General features: G+C 40.9%; 1 protein-coding gene across 3 annotated transcripts in view; it reads right to left on the reverse strand.

Annotated features, from left to right (window-relative positions):
- NOL4 (nucleolar protein 4) overlaps nucleotides 1–23,433 on the reverse strand; it is a 192,735-nt gene that overhangs the window by 90,161 nt on the left and 79,141 nt on the right. For all 3 annotated transcript variants that reach the window (XM_089517247.1, XM_089517246.1, XM_089517248.1), the window contains exons 3-5: nucleotides 15,595–15,706; nucleotides 13,091–13,203; nucleotides 7,585–7,717 (exon numbers count right to left, since the gene is read on the reverse strand). In XM_089517247.1, coding sequence (XP_089373373.1) covers nucleotides 7,585–7,717; nucleotides 13,091–13,203; nucleotides 15,595–15,706 — 358 coding nt within the window. The remainder of the gene's footprint in view (nucleotides 1–7,584; nucleotides 7,718–13,090; nucleotides 13,204–15,594; nucleotides 15,707–23,433) is intronic.

The following is a 23,433-nucleotide window of genomic DNA, read 5'->3' on the forward strand; positions in this document are numbered from 1 at the left end:
TCTGACCATTGATACATTGTGTAGTTCATTTAAAGACTACAGTACTTGTGTTGTATTGCACCCTTCTACCCATTTTTTCCTCACAATAATTCTGTGAGGTATGTTAGTCTGAAAGCGACTTTTCCAAAGGCAGTGATTTGTCTGATTAAAGAAGGCTTTACATCCAGATCTCCCAAGTCATAACCCAACATTCATTAACTACCACATTGGCACTCTATATGTCATCCTCTATTTTCCACTCCAAACAATTCCTTCCCTGATAGAGTTGGAAGAGACCACAAGAGCTATCCAGTCCAACCCCCCGCCATGCAGGAACTCTCAATCAAAGCATACCCAACGGATGGCCATCCAGCCTCTATTTAAAGACCTCCAAAGAAGAAGACTCCACACAAGTACTACTAGAATTCCCCCCCACACACATGCTACTAGAATTCTGTTAGGGTGGTCAGGACTACATCTGCACTGAAGAAATAATAACTGCCATGGCTCAAAACTATGGAATCCTGGGATTTGTAGTTTGTTGTGGCACCAGAGCAAATCTTTCAAACTCTGTATTCTGAGCATTTGCTTCCCATAAGAGACAGGATGCAGTCTGAATGAAATCCCCATTCTAAAAGTAAAATTAGCCATTACATTTAGCACATTTTTAGAAGATGTGGGGTGGGTTTATTGCAGAAAAAACATATTTCCCTTCATGTGTAGCTTGGTCCTAAGGGTCCATCTGTACCCATTATTTTTTCAATATAGAATCATAGGATCAAAGAGTTGGAAAAGACCCCAAGAGCCATCCAGTTGAACCCCCTGTCATGAAAGAAATCACAATCAAAGCACCCCTGACAGACGGCCATCCAGCCTCTATTTAAAAACCTCCAAAGAAGGAGACTCTACCACACTCCAAGGGAGTGTGTTCCACTGTTGAACAGCTCTTACTGTCAGGAAGTTCTTTCTGATGTTGCAGTAGAATCTCAATATGTTCCAGGATATACCAAAATGAGTTCAAGTCACTTGCTCTGGATCAATGTTGGTATCATTTAGAGATCTACTTCTGTTTTTGTGCAAGGAAATTCAGTGTTTCATTAAGAAGTTAAGAATATTTCTTTAATGCTTTCAATGTATGTTTAGAAATCTACTTATGAACAGGTATCTCAATGTGTAGTTTCAGGTAATCATCATCATCATCATCATCATCATCATCATCATCATCATCATCATCTAGTTAATTAAACTTCTTAACTCAAAAATTGTAATGAATTCAATAGGCCTCAATCGCAGATATGTGTGTACAGAATTACAGCCAAAGTGATCTTATAAACATTATGCCTGAAAACATATAACAGCAGCACAAAATGAAGTGGGAGGGACAATTCTGGAAGAATGAGAAAGAAGTGAAAAACTAAGAAATGTAAGATGGAATGCCAGTGCAAACACAGTCTAGGAGTGAAGAGACACCTGGAGGTAGGATGTATCATAGGATTTCCCTGGATGTATATATGAGGAAGGGAAAATGAAGGTGATGCCCCCCAAAATAAGAATTCTGCCCCTTAAACAAATTTTTCTTTTAGCCCCCTCCCCTAATTTCTTGCATTGGAGTAGCTGAGAACATCCCTTGACCGTTTAAGAAATAGAATTTAGAGGAAAGCACCAAGGTAGACTTACTGCTGAGTATTAAGCAAACAAAAATAAAGGCAACAGAAGATCTGTAAGAATTCATCCTAGAACATTATCAGACAAGGGAAATTGGAAGTATAATCCAATGGCAATCCGAATGCAATCATGGGGTTTAACGTTATTGCGTGATAGACTTCCACATGCAACTTTGGGCACTGGGAAGTCAGTCCGAACACAATCATGGGGTTTCACATTATTGCATGAGAGGTGATCACATGCAATTTCGGGCAATGGCAAGCTATTTTTGGGCAATGGGAAGTCAGTTCGAATGCAATTCGAATTCACGTAAATTCGCTGAATTAAGAGAAATTCCTCCCATGTGATAAACTCCCTAGATTACAAGATAATAGAAATAGTCAAAGGGTTCCCATACTTTGGATCAAATATTGGCCAAAATGGAGACTGCAGTCAAGAAATTAGAAGAAGACTAGGATTATGAAGGACAGCTATGAAAGAACTGGGCAAGATCCGAAACTGTAAAGATATAATTTGGAACACTAAAGTGACGATTGTTCAAGCCATTGTATTTCTCATGAACATTTACAGATCATAGCCCCTTTGGGGCATCATCATGGCATGTGCCGTGTAGACTTGCATGTGCCAAAATGGCACCCTAAGGGTGGTGTTAGAGTGTCCAGTATGCGAATGCTGTGCCCTAACTCCACCCACAGTTTAGTTACCATGTATCAGTTTAGTTACCATGTTAAAATGCTGTAGACAAGCATGTGACTTAAAGTTTTATCAGAAATATTTCATCTATCTCCAGACAAACAATAATTTTCACTATCACCAAGATAAACCTACAAATAGATTTTATATCAGCAGCAGGGGTGGGGGAGCCATTAAATTGATTCTAACAACTGTACTACAACTGTACTGGCAGCAATTTTAATATGTTCTTTTGCAGTTTATATTAACTTGTGAAAGGCACACTGCACCTCAGAAAGCTCAATAGGCATTACTCCTTTCTTTGAAGCAACTGAATATAATTTAAGTTAGTGAAGTAGTGATATATGCCAGCTTCACTTAAAACTCTTCACAGGTAACAAAGACGTTAATTTTCTTCAATACAGTGATATCACTTACTCCCAGTCTGAAGAAACTTTCGTGGCTCTGCCATGAAAAAAGATAACAGTTCAATTAATTTCAAGCTCAGCCCTGAGGCTTATTCTAAAACATGTAGATGTAAATGTTCCATTGCTTTTCCCTCTTTATTGACAAATGAATTCAGTGCTTGTAAAAGGTGGCAGACTGACAATCTTGCAGACAGAGAATTTCTTTTTATCCCCAGAGCTGCTGCTGTACAATAGAAGCAGGGGGTTTCTCCACATTAATCTACAAACTCGTCTCTGCCAAGGGAGTTTATACACTATATTGTGTCTGGTCCACAGATTTTCATTCAGGTTGTCAGGTGAAGTAGTAGCATAAGTACTGCAGCCTTTTTAAATTCTGAGCAACTGTTGCTTTGCTCTCAACAGAAGTGTTATTTGGGTAGGTCATTATATGATTCTTAATTCCTGTACTGTTATGGTCACCCTTGAAGCCTTTTAAAAGGCTGTCAAGATGGATCTCTTCCAGCAGGCCTTCCCAGACTGACCTCACATTAAAAGATAAACCTGTCCACCCCTAGTTGTTCTACTCCAGTTGCCCATCTTTTAATTGTTTTATAACTAATTTTAATCTTGAACTTGTAATTTGATTGTTTTCTTTTGATGTTGGTGGAGGGTTGGGTTGTGTAATTTTGATTATGTTCTGCTATGTGTTTTTACTTCTTTTTACTGTAACCTGCCTCGATCTGAAGAGAGAGGCAGAATATAAATTATTATTATTATTATTATTATTATTATTATTATTATTATTTAGTATTAAAATGTGTCACAGGATTCATGCAACTATTGATTTGAACAGTATTAGGATTTCTTCTAAACAGAAGAGGAGACAATATGATCCCCTTTCAGTTTGAGACTTTTTTTTTTTTTTTTTTTGAGATTCAGATGCAAATGGGAACATTTGCCTGAATTTTCTTCTCAAATCTAAAGAAGGCTGTATCCACACTACAGAGTTAAAGTAGTTTGACACCACTTGCACTGTCATGACTCTATCCTACAGAATCCAGGGATTTGTAATTTGGTGAGAGATCAGAGCTCTCTGACAGATCAGGCTGAATACCTCACCATACTACAAACACCTGGATCCTGTTCGATAAAGTCAGTGAATGGAGTATCAAACTGCTTTAATTCTGCAGTGTGAATATACCTGATGTTTGTTCTAAATTAAAAAGTCAATGCAGTTTCTTCTGTAGATTTTGGGGAGTCAATAAGCTGCACCTTCCCTAACAAGAAATCAGAAAGAAGTAGGCCATGAACTAAACGAATCATCAAAAAACTCTCTGCATCCCTAGGATGAGATGTGCAGGTTTTTTTAAAATATATATATATATATATATTGCAAACACAACCAGATCCCTACTCTTAATCTTAATCTACTCATAAAATATAAGTATCATCATGAATTAGTCTTTACTAGAAATTGTATTTAGAAAGGACAGTTAGAATCAGAATTTTATGTATGTGTACTTAGAGGTGGGTCTCAGTGAGCTCAATAGGACTTACCCCCAAGTACATGTATCCAGGTCCGCAGCCTAAATTAACAAAATATTTATACAGTGGATTTAACAAACTTTAATTTAAAAGCAAAATAATTTTGAAGATTAATGTTTTCAGAGCAGGCATTTTGACAGACTCTCCATTTAGATTTACTTTGAGGCAGCACTGGTGGCTCTGACATACCAATATCATAAGCTAAAAACACCTCAGGAACAGCAAGGAGAACAGAAACTGAGCCACAGCTGCTAAGCCAGAATGTTGCTTGTGGGTAAGTGACAGAGGATTCTATCAGAATGAATTAGTTGAGGGCAGCAGGGCAGGAAGCCGCAAGGAGGGCAGTCAAAGACTGAGGATGAGATTCCAGGAATGGGCATATTGGAGGCCTGTCATCCACACAGGCAGACATAAAACAGCAGACACTAAAAGTTAGACCACTGCAAAATGTCAGGGGCAGGCGCCAGCAGTGTTGGGCAATGAGAAGAGATATTCCAGTGCTGGCAGATTTCCCACTGTACCCTATTTGTTCTCTGGTCTTACCAGATTGCACTACTATTCCACCAAGAGGAAACAAATTATAACTTCATATACTAGATAAGCAGGTATAATGCTTTATTTCAGTACATGCACACAGTAAATCCTATTCCTGTTCGCCACCATCATGTCCATACATTATAAAGGCTATATATAGAATGAGTCAGTGGAAATTGCTGTTATTTTCCCATTCTTCAGATAGCCATCTGAATGTTTGCATGAAGCCTACATATATAACAAACATAAGAGGACACCTGTAATTAAACCCATGAAGTTCAGAAACAGAAACAAAATACATGGCCAATGTGCTCCCCTTCCACATATTTGTTCCAAGATGTGAAAGATGTTAAAGATGTGTTGGTTTCCATCCTGTGCTGCTCTGTCTCACTGAGATTCTACAAAGCTTCTCTGGGAGGTCCCCATGCCTGCACCAGCTTCCTTCTAACTCAGCCTGCTGTTTCTTAACTCCACCCTCTTGAAATGCCTTCCTAGAGTGCTTTCTGAAAATGTAATACTCTCTTTAAAAGTGGAATTTCCATTCTACTCATTTACTGTATATACTCATGTATAAGTCTAGAAATTTCGGTCAAAAATTGACCCAAAAAACCTGGCTCGACTTATCTATGGGGTCAATGTAAGTACTATATCTGAACTCTTATTAAAAAGAAGTAAACATATCTTGGTGAAAGGGAAGTGTATAATGTGTCTTGTAAGCACTGAGCCCCTCTACTCTCTCATCCATCCAGCCTTAAGGGTGAGCCCAAAGAGCTATATCTGCTGGAATTTTATTAGTTCTTTGACATTGTTTTGCTTTGCTTCATCCTTTAGATCTTTTGCTAAATGCTCCTAAGTTTTACCCTCGATTTATCCATGAGTCATAGCAAAATCCATAATTTTGGCCCCAAAACTTGCCCTTGACTTATACATGAGATTGACTTATAGTCGAGTATATACGGTATCTAGCTGGCAGGCTTTGTCCTATCTCCAAGACAGGCAACAGCTGACATCTAGATCAAGTGTACACAGGTAATAATCAATAAAAATCTACCAATAAACACAAGTGGACAGAGCCAACATGGTGTAGTGATTTGAATGTGGGACTATGGGGCTGTGCAAACAGCCAGATTCTTCAGCTAGATCAGGGGCACGGCAACCACACACCATGGCCCCGATCTGGCCTCTCCAGGGCATACAAAGGAGCCCCCAAAAGTGTCTTCTTTTTGTGCCCTGGAAAGGGTGTGATAGCCGTGGCGCCACGGCTATACAGTGAGGCGTGCCTTGATGCCGCACACTGTGTAGTGTGGCGTGCAGTGTCATGGTGCCCTAGAGGCAGAGCCTGGCCCCCAGCCGGCCTTTCAGGCTGATGTGTACAAGCTCTAAGACTCTGGAGACCAAAGTTCAAATACCCACTTGGCCATGGAGACGCACCGGGGGACCTTAGGCAAATCACATCCTCTCAGCCTCAAGGGAAGACACTGGCAAAAATGCCTCTGAATAAATCTTGCCAAGAAATCCCAGTGATAGGCTTGCCTTATGGTTGCCATAAGTTGGAAATGACTTGAAGGAACACAACAACAAGAAAAGTCAGGTGGACAGGGATTTAGATCAAGTAAGTGATCTTTCTATTATTGGGCAACAAGACACTTTTCTTTCTGATCAATGGTACCTACAAACATCATTATTTCCATTTTCTTTGAATGTGCCAAATCCACTCCTCTAAAACATCCAGTATAAATGAAAAAGACAAATGAAGTTAGCTACTATCAGTATGCTGTAGACCCCAGTTTCAAAACTGTATTAAAAGCACAACGATGTTATATAGACTGAAACTCTTCTGGCTAATATCTTTGCTAATATATAGTTAAAAGTGTATAAATCATTCTTGCTTGTGCCATCCCTGTTTATGTTTTTTTAGTCAAATGTCCATCATTATCCCTGGCATAATTTGCTTGGAGGGAAAATCAGTACTTTTCAGCAAACTCCAGCCCAGAGATATATGTACAATATGTTTTGTGTGGCCAGTTTTGTCCTCATTCTTCATGGTCCTCAAGTGAAGCACATTTGCTTTTCCCTTATAAATACAGAGTCTATTTGCTTGGGCTGTTTTTGTGAGTCCCAGGCCACTTTAGGACTCCTCCTATCATTCTGCCCAAATATAAATGTAATACTGAGGCAAAACCTGTTAAGCTCTGCCAATTAATGTTGCTTTAAAATAAGGCATAGGCTGCTCCAAAACCTTGTTTTGTTACCAAGCCGGCCCACAAAAAAAAAAAGGGGAGGAGGAAAGGAAAGCTGAAGTGGATGTATGGCCACTCCTGGTTTTAATCCTCCCCATACAATCTTGAGAGTGGTAGTGCACCTTATCAGGGTTTTAGGGGAATGCAAAAATAGACACCTGGACCATCAGACCTTACCCATCCTTACATGAAACAGGGCATTACAGATTCACTGGATATTTTAATATCCCTAGCAATAAACTCAAAAGCAGAGCAAGCCAGCCAAATAGACATACCATTGTCTACATATCTAGTAAATCCACCTGTTCACAGTTCAGAAACAAATTACTGTATGGAGAGTAGCTGAAATACTTTCCCTTCCTTCTCTAAACACCTTTTTTATTTTTGTTCTTACAGGCCCACAACTGGGGCAGTCATCTAACTCTATTTAGTTATTGTGTTCAATTAAATAGTATATCAGCTATATTCATTGTTGACAATTAGTAAAAGAAAAAGGAGGCAATCAAGGAAACACAGCTTCCTTTGCTGAACACTAAGCTTACCATCTTGCTGGCTCTGAAGATTCTGGGGACTTTGAATTCTTTCTTCGAGATTTGAACTGAGGTCAGAGTTTACAGCAGACATCCTGGTGGAATCACTCAGATCAAATTCATCACTTTCTATGGAGCTTTCATCCTGAAAATATAAAATCCTATTTCACAAGCATATTAAGAAATGTCAAGATAATTTTCCAGGCATAGCATTCATGGCAGATTAGAGCTTACCAAGCAATTACTAGATGCTGTTCAGCATGGGACAGACAAACTCAAATGCTTTGATTCTTTGTAATTTGACTAAGAGATCTTATGAAAGTAAATAACTGGATATTGTACCCAGTGACATACATTTAAATCTAACCAATGTGTGTAAATGTACCCAGGATCACAGATTCTATGGAAATGAGACTTTGAGTACATACAAGTAAAATTTCCATAAATGAGATAACATGATAACTACAGATAAAAATCCAAAATAAAATAGTTCAGGATAGCTGACATACCCACAGTTCAGCTATCTTTCCATTATAGAAATAGGACAGGTGGGAGCTTTGGGCTGATTGTACTAGAGAAAACGTATCTTTTCATTCTCAGTAAAGCATGCTGCACTCTTTCTAAACATCAATGTTTCCCAGGGAGTTCTGCTTCCACAAGTAAAATCTGATTCTTCCAAACATAATGCTGTTATTATCAAAATGGAGTGAAGTGTTATTATCAAGTAGAGAGTTTAAGTGCATATTTCCCCAGTTAAGAACTTCCATGTTGATTATGAGCAAAGCCTCTACAAAATGTGAACTCATCTTGTAATTAGTCAAACTCTTTTAATTGCAATATTAATCTCTAGGATTGCCAGATCTCAGGACCTGACCCTGAGTTTCTAGGGTTGTTTTGTGTGTGTGTGTGTGTGTGTGTGTGTGTGTGTGTCATCTCCACATGGGAGACAAGGGTAGGAACTTAGTAAATTCAGTTTTGTGAGGTTCAGCAAAAGAGGAAAGGACTGCATGCAAATTTCCAGTTCAGCTAATAGAGAAGAAACTTGCTACAATTTAATTAATTCATTTGTTGCTGCAACTTGCAAAGGCTCTCCAGGAGCTCTGTGTATTTAAGTTATATTTCTCCTTCCCTCACTGTTATTGTGGTACCAGGGCTCACCTTCCGCTCTGCTTTACATGCATCTTCTGGCTAGAACTAGATTAAATGTTCCTTACCCCGTTTCCTAAATAAGCGAGAAGGAATAATCCCACTTCACCTTGGCGTAGGAACAGCTGCTTTAGTAACAATTTCTCTTTTAATGCCCAATCAAGAAAATATGATTTTGTGTGTGTGTGTATGTATTTGAATGACAAGCTATGATCTACTCTGGTTGGTTCTTAATAATTAGATCTTAGATTTGTGCCCAGAAACCTTCTAAACTGGCAATCCTTTTACTCATGCATAAGAAGATGCTATTAGTGAGCTGGGGCGGGGGGGGGGGGGAGGGGAATCCCCAGATTTGCACAGGTACAAAATATCTTAAGAACAACAATAATAACCTAATGAAGAGGGACCTCAAAGCCAACCCAATGCAGGATGCTGACACAGTGGTAGGCAAGGAGATGAAACAGCAAGAGGGAAGTAATGTAGAATAAGGGGCGAAACAAGCCACCCTTCAACTGCTGTCTGGGTGGCTTCAGAGCACAGCATTTTGATGGTGCACACATGGAAGCTGCCTGGAACCTGGTTTCATGCTGCCCAGCTACTCAGAGGTGGGCTGGATTTTTGGGCACTGCAGCAGTGCAGTGTTTACACACCACATGCCACCGGATGATCTCAGTATCGGGGGGGGGGGGGCAGAGAGGGAGATATGGTCCTTCAAAAGCCTGGACCCAAGCCGTATAGGGCTTTATACATCAAAACCAGCACTTTGAATCGTGCTCAGAAATGAACTGGCAGCCAGTGCAGCTGTTGCAACAAGGAGTTGTATGCTCCCTCTAGTTAACAGTCTGGCCGCAGCTCTTTGGACCAGTTGAAGTTTCAGAGCACTTTTCAAAGGCAGCCCCACATACAGTGCATTACAGTAATCCCAATGGGATGTAACCAAGGCATGTACCACCATGGCCAGATCTGACTTCTCCAGGAACAGGTGCAGTTGGCACACGAGTTTTATCTGTGCAAAAGCATTCCTGGTCACCACTGATACCTGGGCTTTTAGGTTCAATGCTAAATCCAGAAGTATTCTCAAACTATGAACCTGAGTTTTCAGGGGCAGTGTAATCCCATCTAACCCAGGTTGAATCCCTATCCCCAGATCTGTCTTTCATCTGACCAGGAGCACTTCTGTCTTGTCTGGATTAAGCTTCAGTTTGTTTGCCCTCATCCAGTCCATTACAGCAGCCACACACTTGTTTGGGACAGAAAGAGCATCCTCAGAATTAGGTGGAAAGGAGTGCTAGAGCTGGCTATCATCAGCATACACTTTCCTCCAAAATTCCAAACTCCAAAAAAAGAGGCTGCTTTCCAGTTCTACTTGTCAGGTGGGAAAGCAAGTCACTTCCCTTTCTTGTTCAGCCAGCAGCTTCACCAGACCCAGAAAAAAACACTGAAGGGGGGATATTAAAAATGATCCACACGGGGTGGCAAATATACTAGATACACCACTGGCATGTCTGATTGAAAGAATGAGCAGGGACACCACATGGCAACATTTTGTTGTAGGGCCCAGTTTTGCATGCACGCGCACACACACTCACACACAATTAAGCTATTGTCCATGCACAGTCCTGGGGTTCTTTTAGGCTTCCCTCCATTAGAGTTTCTTTTTCTTTAAAATTTGGTACAGTGGGCATTTAATATCCACTTGGTTCCAGGGCTCCCACCATGGATACCAAAATCCATAGATAATCGAGTCCTTTTATATACAATGCCATAGCAAAATGTTTATCGTTTTATAAAATAGCAAAATCAAGGTTTGCTTTTTGGAATTTATATATTTTTGGAATATTTTCAAACCATGAATGATTGAATCCATGGATAAATAGTCTGTGGATATAGAGAACTAACTGTATATGGGAGGATGCCAGTCTGTTTTACCTGCTTCCCTCATCTCCTGTGTAATCCCACAATGTCTCCTCAGAAGTAAGTTCCACTCAGTTCAAAAGGGCTTATTCCCAATAAATGGATATGGAATTGCAGTTTAAGTATTTCAACAAGCCACTATCTGTTGTTTTTTATCTACCACGTTGAAAATATATATTCCAAAATAAAACTTCTTATGGCATAACATGATTGTAATAGCTATAAGTACATTACGTGATCTTTGAGACACTGCCTAAATTTCATATGACTGTATCCCCCACTTCCATGTGCTATACTACTGAATGTTCAGGTTTTTAAAAACAACAACAACAACAATAACAGCAAAACAGAGAATGGGGGTAAATATAGATCACGTTATCAGAGAATTAAGGAAAATGAGATTGACTGTTCTTTATAATAATTAATAATAATTTGTTTTATTTATATACCGCTATTCCAAAGATCATAGCGGTGAACAGCAAGTAAGCTAATTAGCAAGTAAGCTAATTTGCCCCCAACAGTCTGGGTACTCATTTTAGCGACCTCAGAAGGATGCAAGCCTGAGTCGAGCTTGGGCCCTTTTGCTGGTCTTGAACTCGCAACCTTGTGGTTTTGAGTGAATGGCTGCAGTACAGGCATTTAACCACTGCGCCACCAGGGCTCCTTTATATTCATTCTGCTAATCCCACTCAGAAAACCTATACTCAGAAAGCTATTAAGCATACTTAGTTTTAAGCATATTCTGAAATCTTACTTGCATGACCCCAGACTCAAGGGTTTTGCTGTAAATTTAAGTAGTGACTCACTTGAGAAGCTGGGCTGAAGTGCTCTGTTTGGCTGGGATCATTTTTAAATTATATCAAAGTGCTATTGCTAGCTGGAACAAGGAGTCAATTTAATCCCTTTTAAATGATCACCCCACTCCTCTTGCCACCTCTTTAATATGTAGACAATTAATAATATGAGTAGAATGGTTTTACTTTAAAGCTTGAGCATGCCAATTCTAAGATTGTTGTTGTATGTATTCAAGTCATTTCCAGTTAATGGCAACCCTAAGGCAAATCTAACATGGGGTTTTCTTAGCACGATTTGTTCAGGGGCAGTTTGCCTTTGCCCTCCTCTGCAGCTGAGAGAATGTGACTTGCCCAAGACATACAGACATTTCTGAGACTAACTGAAAGAAAGAAGTTGGCAGCATGGGTTTTTGTAGACTTAAGTCTACTTCTTCAATGTATTTGAGGAAGCATGCTGCCAACTTTTTTCTGTCAGTAAGTCTCAAAGGTGCAAGATCTCTCTACATACTGATTCTATTCTGAATTCTATACACATTTCTGTTGAACTTAAAGGTACTTCCAAATGTAACTCCTACTTGCTTCCACTTCTTTCATATCCTCTTCAGCCTTCAAGTAACCAACATTAAAGTGGCTATGTAAAAAGTCATGGTTATACCTTTGGCTATAACTTTGATATTTTAAATATGTCATAATTCCTTAGTTAAGGCTGGCCACTTATACTGGCCACTGAAGGAAGAAATTCCAATATTATATTTCTTTCTTTCCTTTCCCCCGCTCATTGAAGGGCCTAATCACACACTGCACACCAGAGATCTGTAACTGACTCTGAAGATGGAGAAGCAAACTTAACCTAATTTTCAGTTTCTGAACCAATGTGTGGATCAAAACAGTTATTCTTGTGCACTTTCCTAATTTTATGATATAGTTCTCTCCTCACAGATATGGGTCTAAATGCATATATTATAGAAAGCTGCATTAAATTGTATATGTATTATGAAATCCTGCATATGGTACTACATGCAAATTTCAATGATTTTTTTTAAAAAATACATTTATGTGGAAATCAGATGGGATGGACTTTATGACTGAATAAATTTGAAAGTATGAGAGTTGGAAATAGAGAGATTTGTCCATCCGAACCTTTAATGTAGCAGTAGTGTGGTCAAATTTGACTTTTACAGAGGTGCTGTATGAAGACTGCTTATCCAACATACACACAGAGACACACACACACAGCTTTTATCTCATATAAACTACTGACTCCAAATATGATGTGAATCCCACAGGGAGACAATATTTCAGTTTCACCACCATGGAACTAACAGTAGTGTTGGGACTCAGGAAACTGACATGGAGGGAAAAGTTTAAGCAATCTAAAAAATACCTAGATGACTGTTCTTTCATAATATCTTCTGCCATCTTTCCCATTCTTCACACCAAATAGTGGCTTTATTTGTGTAGCTCACACATATGACATATCCTGGATAGTGTCATAAACTATAAACAACAAGAGATGTGGTTTATATTTTTTTAAAAAAATGTTGTCTCTTGTGTCATTGGTGCCAATGAACTTCTGGCTTAAAAAAAAGATACTAGACCAAAGAAATTCATCATGTACTAAAGTCTACTGCTACATTACAATGAACCAGTCTTAAGATAGTCACCTCATCTTGTTGGGAATGTAATAGTTGCAGCTTCATGTGCTTCATGTAGGCCATTGTGATTGGCATATTGTAATCAATCATGCTGGTCACCAAAGTTGGGGGTTTTCCATTATCTGTAAGATATAAAAGAATATATTAGCTGTGCTCCAAAAAATGATACAATTTAATCCAGAATTATGTACATACAACAAGGCTGGTAAGAAACAGACTTCCCCCCCATCCCAGCCCAGCCTGCTCTTCATGTAACCTCTTCTCAAAACACCCAAAAGTTCTACCGAGAGGACTGGGGAACCCTGCTGAATGTGATGTGCACAGTGTGTGGGGAAGAGGAAAGTCAGAGTGTTTTATTAAGCAAAGATTACAAATATGTTTTCTTTCTTTTTTGCCTCTCAGCCAACAAAGGCTTTAGAGGAGATGCTCAAGAGATACAAATATTCTATAAAAACAGAAGAAGTTCTTCAAAACATTAAAAATTAACATTCTTGTACAATAAACACCCAAGAGCCAACCCTGATGCTGGATTATAAGATAAAAGACCACCTGAAGCAATACAGTCTTGACTGCCCTGTGAAAACCCAATAAACTTTAAGCCAGACTGACTTCCCTTGGGAGGAATTCCACAATTGAGGTGCAGCTACAGAGTAGGCCCTATCTCATCTCTACATTACCTGAACCACTCGGGGCGGGGCGGGGGGGATATAAATATTTTAATAAAATAAATAACTATGTTACAGAATAGGTCTAGCAAGGACCCAAACTGGTTGGGTGTTGATGTGGGCAAGGGATGCTTTAGATGTACATGAGGGATAAAGAAATGCTTTTGAGAAAACTTCTCATTTGTCAGCATTTTCCCAGGTTTTCTCAATATTACTCTGAAGTCTTACCTGAAGAAGATCCCCTCTGAATTCAGTTCAAATTTAACTTTGCTTGGAATTCTGCTGGCAACTGCAGTATGAAAAGGTTTGTGCGTGCAAGCATACGTGCAGCCAGAAGAGAAAGTATCATTCTTGGTCTCACTGGCTGTTAAAAACATGTGCTTGCCTTTCACTAACCACAGGATTCTTGTGCACTTTAAACTAGACCAACCTATGTGACATTTTACATAAAGTTGTTTTGCCATGCTACAATGATACAACATGCTTGCATAGACACACAAACAAATATATACATAGTATCTCTTCTTTAAGTGGGCATTCAAAAGGAGAGAATGAAAATTTCCTTTTGGGAAAATTATGTTTTCAGGAAAAACCTGGTATTAAAGAGAATGCTGGATACCCACTAGTGTTACCGGATCTCAGAGCCTAGCCCCAAGCCTCCAGTTTTTATGGGTCATCTCCAGGTGGGAGTTGAGGTGCACATTCTCCACTTTTGAGGGGCTTAGCTCTGAGCAAGAGGAAACGGCACTGTATAAATCTCCAGTACAGCAAGAGGAGCAAAAGCTTGCTACAAGTTTGCAAAGACTTTCCAGGGAGCTGATGTTGCTTAGTTAGTGTCATTCACACACACACACCCCCAGTACATGTGGCACCAGGACTCACAATCTGTTCTGCTCAGCTTCTGCCTTCCAGGTACAACAAAAATCCTAGAGTAAAAGTTCCTTATTTCCCTAAGTGAGAAGGAATAATCCCCACACTTCACCTAAATCTGGAAACATCTCCTTTGGTTAAGATCTCTTCATTTTTCAAACAGGAAAATGAACAAATTGTTTGTTGTATGTTTGAAGGGCAAGCTATCAGCAACTGTGGTTGGTATGTAATTCATAATGCTTAATGACATCACCAGGGCCCATCCCTAGGTCTGTGGTTTTGGCCAGGAAATATCAGGGTGTGGAATGATCCTGGTAACCCTAATACCCACTATACTCTGCCTTGCAGGGATTTTATTTTGTTTTTATTCTATTAAAGCACTTCTATCCCAGCCTTTGTTGCAGGATCTCAGGTAAATATACAGTATAAACAAAACAAAAATTCCAGATTAAAACCATAAATAATTTAGACAATAAAATACAAGCATATTTTAAAAACCAATTAAAACCATTTTAAATACTGGAACTATTTAAAGCCATGTATATTTGCAGTTTGAAATTTTGACTTGTCATCAGAAAGAAACCAATGTTGGCACCAGTCAGACCTCCAAGGAAAGGCATTTCACAATTGTTAAGCCACAGCTGAGAAGGCCCTCTCCCATGTCTTCCCATTTTTCATTGCCCTGGTTGGTGGGACACACGAGGTCCCCTACTGTAGACCTCAGTTCTCAGGCAAGGTATATAAGGAGAGGTTCTCCTTCGTGTACTGAGATCTCAAGACACTTAGAACTCCAAATGTCATTGCCAGCATCTTGAATTGAGATCAGAAGTGAATTGAAAGCAGTAAATTAGATTGTATGACTTGTGGAGCCATTCTAATATATGAACATTTTTATGAATTTTCACTTAAACCGGGAAAATATAAATGGATATTATGAATAAAATTACTTTACAACCCACTATTTGACACAAATGTTACCTTTATGATCTACTCCATCTGGGTTTAAATGCATTCTTTTCTGGCACTCTGAACAGCTCATTAGAAATCGTGTCACCGCTTCTCTTGGTAGAAAGGCATAGGTCTCCGAAATCTAAAATGAGTAACAAAACGTAGCCATCATTATATAAGCTGATTGAACATGATTTAACAGAACTGATCATTATATTTCTGAAGTTGATACATGATACCATGAATCCTCGAAGGACAATTAAAGCATGCACCAAATGATACACAGAATTTTGAGAAACAGCCATTTAATCTGTCTGCTCATCAATTAAGGGGCATTACGTTTAAAAATCAACCATTCAAATAGGTTTTGTTTATTACAACTAAAATGTTTTTCACCAAGAAAATAATAAGCATTCAAATGCATGTTTTGAAAAAGCATTTTCTCATGTGCTCCTAGTGTCATTGTTTACTGGAGACATTCCTTAATCTGGACCTGTAAAAAAAAAATCACTGTCATTTTTTGTTCTAGTTTTACCTGCCAGAATATCTTGTTATCATTTGGAGAGAATAATTGGCCAGTGTTTGTTTATTTACTTATTCATTTCATTTCATTTCATTTTTATGCTACCTTTCTCTCAGAGTGGGATTTAAGATACCTCACACAAAAAAATCAGCTAAAAACAGGACAATAAAATTTTAAACTCAAGTAAAATTACATTTAAACAATAATGATATACAGCATGAAATCATTTAAAAGCATACAGAAGTTAAAATAAAACACACACAACCATTAAAGGCTCCCTGCAAGCAGTTGCTCATTAAAAGCCTACTTGAACAAAAAGCTCTTTGTCTCTGGACAAAAGAAGAGCGAAGATGGGGCACATGGTAGAAAATTCCACAGGGTGGGAGCAGCCACTGAGAAGTCTCTCTCATGTGTTCTCACCAAACAAGGCTGTGATGGCAGCAGAACCCAGAGAAAGATTTTCCCTGTAGATCTTAAGACACTGGCAGATTCATATGGGAAGATATGGCCTTTCAAATAGCTTGGAGCTAAGACATATTGGACTTTATAGGTCATGATCAGAAACCAAGTAGTAGCCAGTGACAGCTATATGCTCCCTGTAACTGGCCCCAGTCATGTTTGGCACACAGAATTTTGGACTTGCTGAAATTTCTGTTTCAAAAGGCAACCTCATGTACAGGATGTAATCAAACCATGTATTACCATAGTCAAATCTGGCTTCTTGAGGGAAAAGTGCAGCTAGCTTACTCATCTTAACTATGCAAATGCACTCCTGGACATCACTGATACATAGGCTTCCAGGAGTCCAGGAGTACAACCAATCTGCAGGCCTGAGATTTTAGTGGGAGCGTGACCCATCCAGCACAGGCTGAACATCTATTCTCTTAGCTGCCTTTCAACTGACCAAGAGCAACTCTAGTCATTTCTGGATTGTGATTCAGTTTGTTTGCCCTCATCCAGTCCAGAAAAAAGACCTTAGTTCAGTAACAAGACAGGTTTCTTGGAATCAGATGGGTAGGAGAAATATGGTTGGGTCTCATCAGCAAATTGATGACACTATAATGTACTCCAAAACCCCAGGTGGCCTCTCCCAGTTTCATGTACAGTAGAGTCTCGATTATCCGACGTAAACTGGCGGTCCCATAGGTCGGATAGTTGAAAAAGTCGGATAATCTGAAGGGTCATAGGATCATGGCCTAGTGTTGCTCTGGGCCTAGTGGCGGTGGGGCTGCTTACCGCTTGCAGCCTGGTGGTGGTGGGGGTGGTGCTCAGCGGTGCTGACACCTACATATCTGTGGCCTGGTGGGGGCAGCGCTCGGGGCTGCTGCTGCCTCTGCGCCTGCGGCCTGGTGGGAGTGGCGCTCGGGGCCGCTGCTGCCTGGTGCTCTGCGCCTGTGGCCTGGTGCTCCGTGCCTGCTGCCTCGCTTGGGGCCTGGTGCTGGGGGCATGGTCAGGGCTCAAAGCCACGCCTACCGACCAGTCCGACGTTGGATAAACTGGAACGTCGGATCAACGAAGGTCGGATTAATGAGACTCTACTGTATATGGCAAAAAGAATGAGGAAAGAAAACAGGAGTCCCCCCCCACACACCATCTTCGGAATTTGCCCTTCCAGGAAGGACTGGACCCACTACATAACAGTGCTAAGTCCCATCACAGAGAGGCATCCCAGATGGATGCCATGGTCAATGGTATTGAAAGCCTCTGAGAGATCCAGAAGAATCAACAGGGGCACACTCCCCCTCTTTACTTTGCTGAGCAGATCATACATTGTAGTGTCATTCCTCAGGGTGAAACTCACTTTCTAAGGTCTCTGGAAGCTATAGTTCTCAACAAGTGAATGGGCTAATGAATCCTTTTAAATATATATGAACACTAAAGTACCACCACTTATGCTCAGGGGTAGATTTGAGCTGTTGATATGACCCATTTATTTATTTATTTATTTTGTATCCCACCTATCTCCTGACTCAGAACCCAAGGCAGCTTACACCACAGATTACCATATACAGTGCGCCCGCGCCATACGCGGGCGCGCCATACGCGGGCGCGCCATACGCGGGCGCGCCATACGCGGGCGCGCCATACGCGGGCGCGCCATACGCGGACTTGAGCGTACGCGCTTAAGCTGCGGCGCGTGCGCGGGGCGGAAGGGGCGGCGCGTCCCATTCAATTGAATAGGCGCACATGCCCGTTGCGCCCGGTGCGCGCCCGCGCCGCCGCGCACGAGCCCCATTGTTTCCAATGGGGCTCGAGCATAGGCGGAATTCACCTTACGCGGAGGGATCTGGAACGGATCCCCTGCGTAAGGCGAGGACGCACTGTACAGCGCACCCGCACCATACGCAGGCGCGCCATATGTGGCCTTGAGCATACGCGCTCAAGCCGCGGAGCGCGCGCGGGGCAAAGGGGTGGCGCGTCCCATTCAATTGAATGGGCGCACGCGCCTGTTGTGCCCCACGCGCTCCCGCACCGCCGCACCGCCGCGCCACCGCGCCACCGCGCACGAGCCCCATTGTTTCCAATGGGGCTCAAGCATAGGCGGAATTCACCTTACACGGCGGGATCCGGAACGGATCCCCCGCGTAAGGCAAGGACGGACTGTACTATATACTCATGTATAAATTGAAAAATTTATGCCAAAAATTGACCCCAAAGCCTGGGTCAACATATACACAGGTCAATATGGTAATACTAAAAAAAAGGAAGAAAGAAAAAGTGGTTGCCTCAAGGCTCCTTCACCTCCTGGCTTTCTCCTCAGGAGAGAGCTGGGTGGAAGAGGAGGAAGAAAGGTGAACATGCATCCCCCAAGGCTCCTCTGCCACCCAGCTTTCTCCCAAAGAAAGGGCTGGGCATGGAGGAGGAGGAAGGGCAAACACTTGCCCCATCAAGGTTCCCCCACTGCCCAGCTTTCTTCCAAGTAGAGGGCCAAGCAGCAACGAAGGAGGAAAGGTTAAAACATGCCCTGCAAGGCTCCTTCACCGCCCAGCCTTCTCTTGAGGAAAGAGCCAGGCAGCAGCGCTTGTCCCTCAAGGCTTTCTCCCAAAGAGAGAGATGGGCAGAGGAGGAGCAGCTCACCCTTCAAGGCTCCTTTGTCACCCAGCTTTCTTCTGAAGAGAGGGCCGAGCAAAGGAGGAGGAGGAGGAAGGGTGAACAGTTGGACCTCTGACTCCTTTGCCATCTTGCTTTCTCCCAAGAAGAGAGCCATGTGGAGGAGAAGGAAGAAGAGGGGCAAAGTTTTAGTCTAAATAGATAACATTTTTAGGTTTCCCAGGATTGAGAATAAGGATGTGATTACATGTTGCCCTTTTCATATGTGAAGTGTTGGAGGAGACACTCATAGCAGGCCCTTCAAGGAGGCAGGAATAATCCTCAAGTAATAGGCTGGAGAAAGATGCCCATTTGTCCATACCAACCTGATCAGTTCCCATTTCCACCTCAGTGATTCATCTTGTTGGTTGCTCCAGAGAAGTCTACTAGTCCTGATCTCCTGTTTTTGCAAAAGGATCTTGTAGCATCTTTGGACTAACTGGATGAAAGAAGCTGCGACATAAGCTAAACTAAACGTGTCCCATCATCATCATACCCACAAGTTTTACATTTCTATGGAAATTGACACAGTCTGATTATAAAGGTCCTTCTTGGACACCAGTTCACCCCAGGTATCTGAGGAAATAGACCAAGCTTATGCTACAACTTATTTCACACAGTTAGTCTTAAAGGTGCTACAAGACTCCTTTGCATACTGAGATTCCAGACATACACGGCTATGCCTCTGAATTCTGCTGCAACAAAGGTTTCAGCATAGGAGTATCCCAACAGGGATCTCTGAGGTCATCATTCCTTGATAAAATCCTTTTAAGAGCAATAGACTGGGAGGCATGAACTCTCCAGAATAATCACCTGCCCAGTCTTTCCCCCTAAGGAGAGCTAAGCTGCTGCTTCCCTTCCTCTCTCCATTGTGACTTTCCCGAAAGTACTTTCCAGCTGGCAAGGGAGAGAAATGGTAGTGGAGTCATGATGGCAGCAGCAAGAGGAGGTGGGGGGATTGTCCTCCCACCTCAGGTGACAGGACATGAAATCCTGAACATCTGGGAATGCTTTCTGCCATGCCACTGAAGTGACACACAAAATTCTACTTGGAAATTCCTTAAAGTAGAGAACATTAGCATTCACTAAAAGATGTTCACAATCTGAGGCATCATTGTTGAACCTGCTGTGAGCAGCAGGAGGATAGATACCACCCAAGCATCCATTCTTCATAGTTGGACTCTGCTCCAAGAAGGACGGGCCTATTTCTCAGCAAACTACTGCCATCTTGACTCATGCTGCAACCAGACGGAAAGAAGACAGGAACTACTTATCCATCTATCCTGCCTCTGACACAGCTCCACACTCTATTTGCAGTAAGGAACAATTACACTGGATATTGCTATACTGCTGCCAGCCATCTTGAGCCAGTGAATCTTTAAAATTAAGACTGAAAATACCCCTTATAAATGCTTTTATCAGCACATTAACATATTCAGAATTTGGCTGCATTGAAATTAATGGAGCATTTCTGCATATTCATTAGCAGTCTGGATTTTTTGGGAATGCTTCATTTATTTTAATCAGATATTTCTGTTGGATTCTCAATCCACTCAAAAGAGATGGCGATCTTGCACTGGGAAACAATAGACCTAAGTCTCTGAATTGCTGCACAGCTTGTCTAATTCACTGGAACTTGATTTTACATTTTAGATGCCCACATTAAATTTGTCTACATGGCATAACATTTGCATTCGATTCTCTGAGTATGATTCAAATGTACAAGAGGTTCTTTTGTGAATATTGCAATCCATGGCTAACTATGCTCTCTCTATAACCTAACATATTAGCTCATTATAGAAACAGCCAGCAGAACTGCAGAGTTCCTTTAGTACTGTCCAGCTATAACCTGCTTTATTTCAATCAGTTTAATAATCCCAGGATCACTTCTGCTTGGCCTATGCTATGGATATGTAACAAGAAAAGCCAAAGTGGCACTTCTCTACACTCCACCCATACAGGAGTGTATGTGGGCAAGTGCAAGGATGTGCTTGGTGAGACTTGCTTGTAGTGTTAGTCACCAAGAAGAGAGTGGTGTAGGAAGATTGATGAGGAAGCAAGATTGTATCTGCATCTCACTAGTCCCTGCATACACAGAAACTCCCTTGCAGAAGTCTGAAATGTTGTGGATGTGGGTGACTGAAATGGTAGCTTGCGCTTTGCCTTTACAAAAACATGATGCTTTCCTGAATTCACCCTGCTTTCCATTTCTTTACTAAGGTCAACCACATAATCGCCACCCTTGTCTAAGTCATCAGTAGTATAAACAACATCACCCAGTATTATTTTCTCCCTTCAATTGGTTTCTAAGATTTTCACACCTTATGGTTCATGTGATTTATAGTCTAAACACCACTAATACATTTCTAAGCAAGGCTTTTCTGAGTCCAATAGAAAGGCTTAAAATTGAGCTACTCATGGCTCCACATGTGGCCCTAAAGCTGCCTACTCCCTTCTCTTCCCCATCTCATTGTGTAAAAAGCCTCTAGGCACTTCTTAAAAATCAGGCACCAAAAAAGCAACTGTGAGTGACACAAAATCACTTCGGATTGTTCAAAATGGTGGTCATAGCAGTGTGCTGCAAGTTTTTGGAGCACCACAGAACATGAGGTGGTGTGGCCCTCCAGGCCCAGAGGTAGGATGTCCATCATAACATAGACAAACGTAGAAGGTATTTCACAAGGACCTCAAGGCTCAACAAATTCAACCCCCTGCCATGCAGATAGCCAGCCAGCCTCTGTTTAAAAACCTTCAAAGAATAAAATTCCACCACACTCTGAGGGAGCGTGTTCCATTGTCAAACAGCTCTTATGGACAGGACGTTCTTCCTAATGTTGAGGTGGAATCTCTTTCCTGTCATTTGAATCCATTGCTCCGGATCCTATCCTCTTGAGCCGCAGGAACAGAGATTCCCCATAGATGGTATGAATGATACTTTATTATGGTCAAAGACCAGCATAAAAACAATACATTAAAGAACAGTAAGGTAAAAATAATGCATTAATAATAATACATTAATGTTACATTAAAAAGAATGCAATATAATAATGCATAAGTGGACTAGTATACACAACTAATTGTTTTGCTTTTAAATAGCAGGAAGATAAAATCTGCCCACTGAGAAGATAGAATAGTACAGTTCCACAGCAAATAAAATGAATTTATCTAAAAATAAGGAACAATTACTGTCAGATGGATTGAAGTGACTCGGACACAATGTGCTCTGCTAACTTGAAATTAATTTTGTTTTTTCTGCAAGTAATTGCAGATGTACAGAATTATGCCACTTTACAGGTTATTTGGGAGTTCCAATCAGACAGGAGGTATTTTAAATAACAAGTTTCAGATATTCCTGGTTTATTTAAAAGGATTGGGGTGATCAGATCTTTGCGAGCACTATAAAAAGGACAGTGAAATAGGACATGATTGACCATTTCAATATTTCTTGTGTTAAAAGGGCATATTCACTTAAGAACAGGAGTCTTACTGTATCTGCCCTCGAGTAGTACTGAAGGTAATGTATTTAGTCCAGTTAGCATGAAAGCTTTCCTGTGTTTGGGAATTTTTAGGCTCGTCATGTAATTTGCCATAGCGAATGAACCAGCACAATCCCAATAGTTGAAATAACATGCAGACTGACTGGGGTGTTTTTGGAGTTCTAGATCTTTTATGCGCTGAAATATGGCTGTTTTGGCTTTTGAGTACCACATAGATCAAAGAGTATCTGCCGGGAGACCCAGATTTTGTAATTCTGTGGTCCATGTCTTTTTCCATTTCGATTGGAAGGTATCTGTCAGAGTTAATGGTGCAAGACCCACAGGCAAGAAAGTAAATTTTAACCAAAGATTCACTGTCAGTAACAGTATTTGTGCCTCCATAGAAATTTGTCCGGTCTCTAGGTGAACTATTATATTTGGAAAACAGGTTTGAATTTCTGTAATTACTCTTAGGAATTTAGTTAATACAACTTCAAAAGGCATATAGTCCTCATTTGCATAAATTTGGCAACCATACAGCATCTAGCATATTACTCTACTGATGAAAACTTGAGTTGCTGCAAGGATGTATTGTCCTTCTTTGGTATATAAAAAAGAAAGGAGTGCTTTAGTACTTCTTTGAATGTTTGCGATGGCGTGCTTCATTTACAGTTTCCAAGACCCTGTTGACTGGAAAATTAAACCTATATATTTATATGAATTTACCTGTTCTATTGGTTGACCATCTATCTGCCATTTGTGCTTGGTCTTTTTCTTATT

Source organism: Sceloporus occidentalis, unplaced genomic scaffold (genome assembly GCF_023333645.1).
Source record: "Sceloporus occidentalis isolate IW3139 unplaced genomic scaffold, rSceOcc1.0.p SCAF_3, whole genome shotgun sequence".
In the NCBI taxonomy this organism is placed as follows: Eukaryota; Metazoa; Chordata; class Lepidosauria; order Squamata; family Phrynosomatidae; genus Sceloporus; species Sceloporus occidentalis.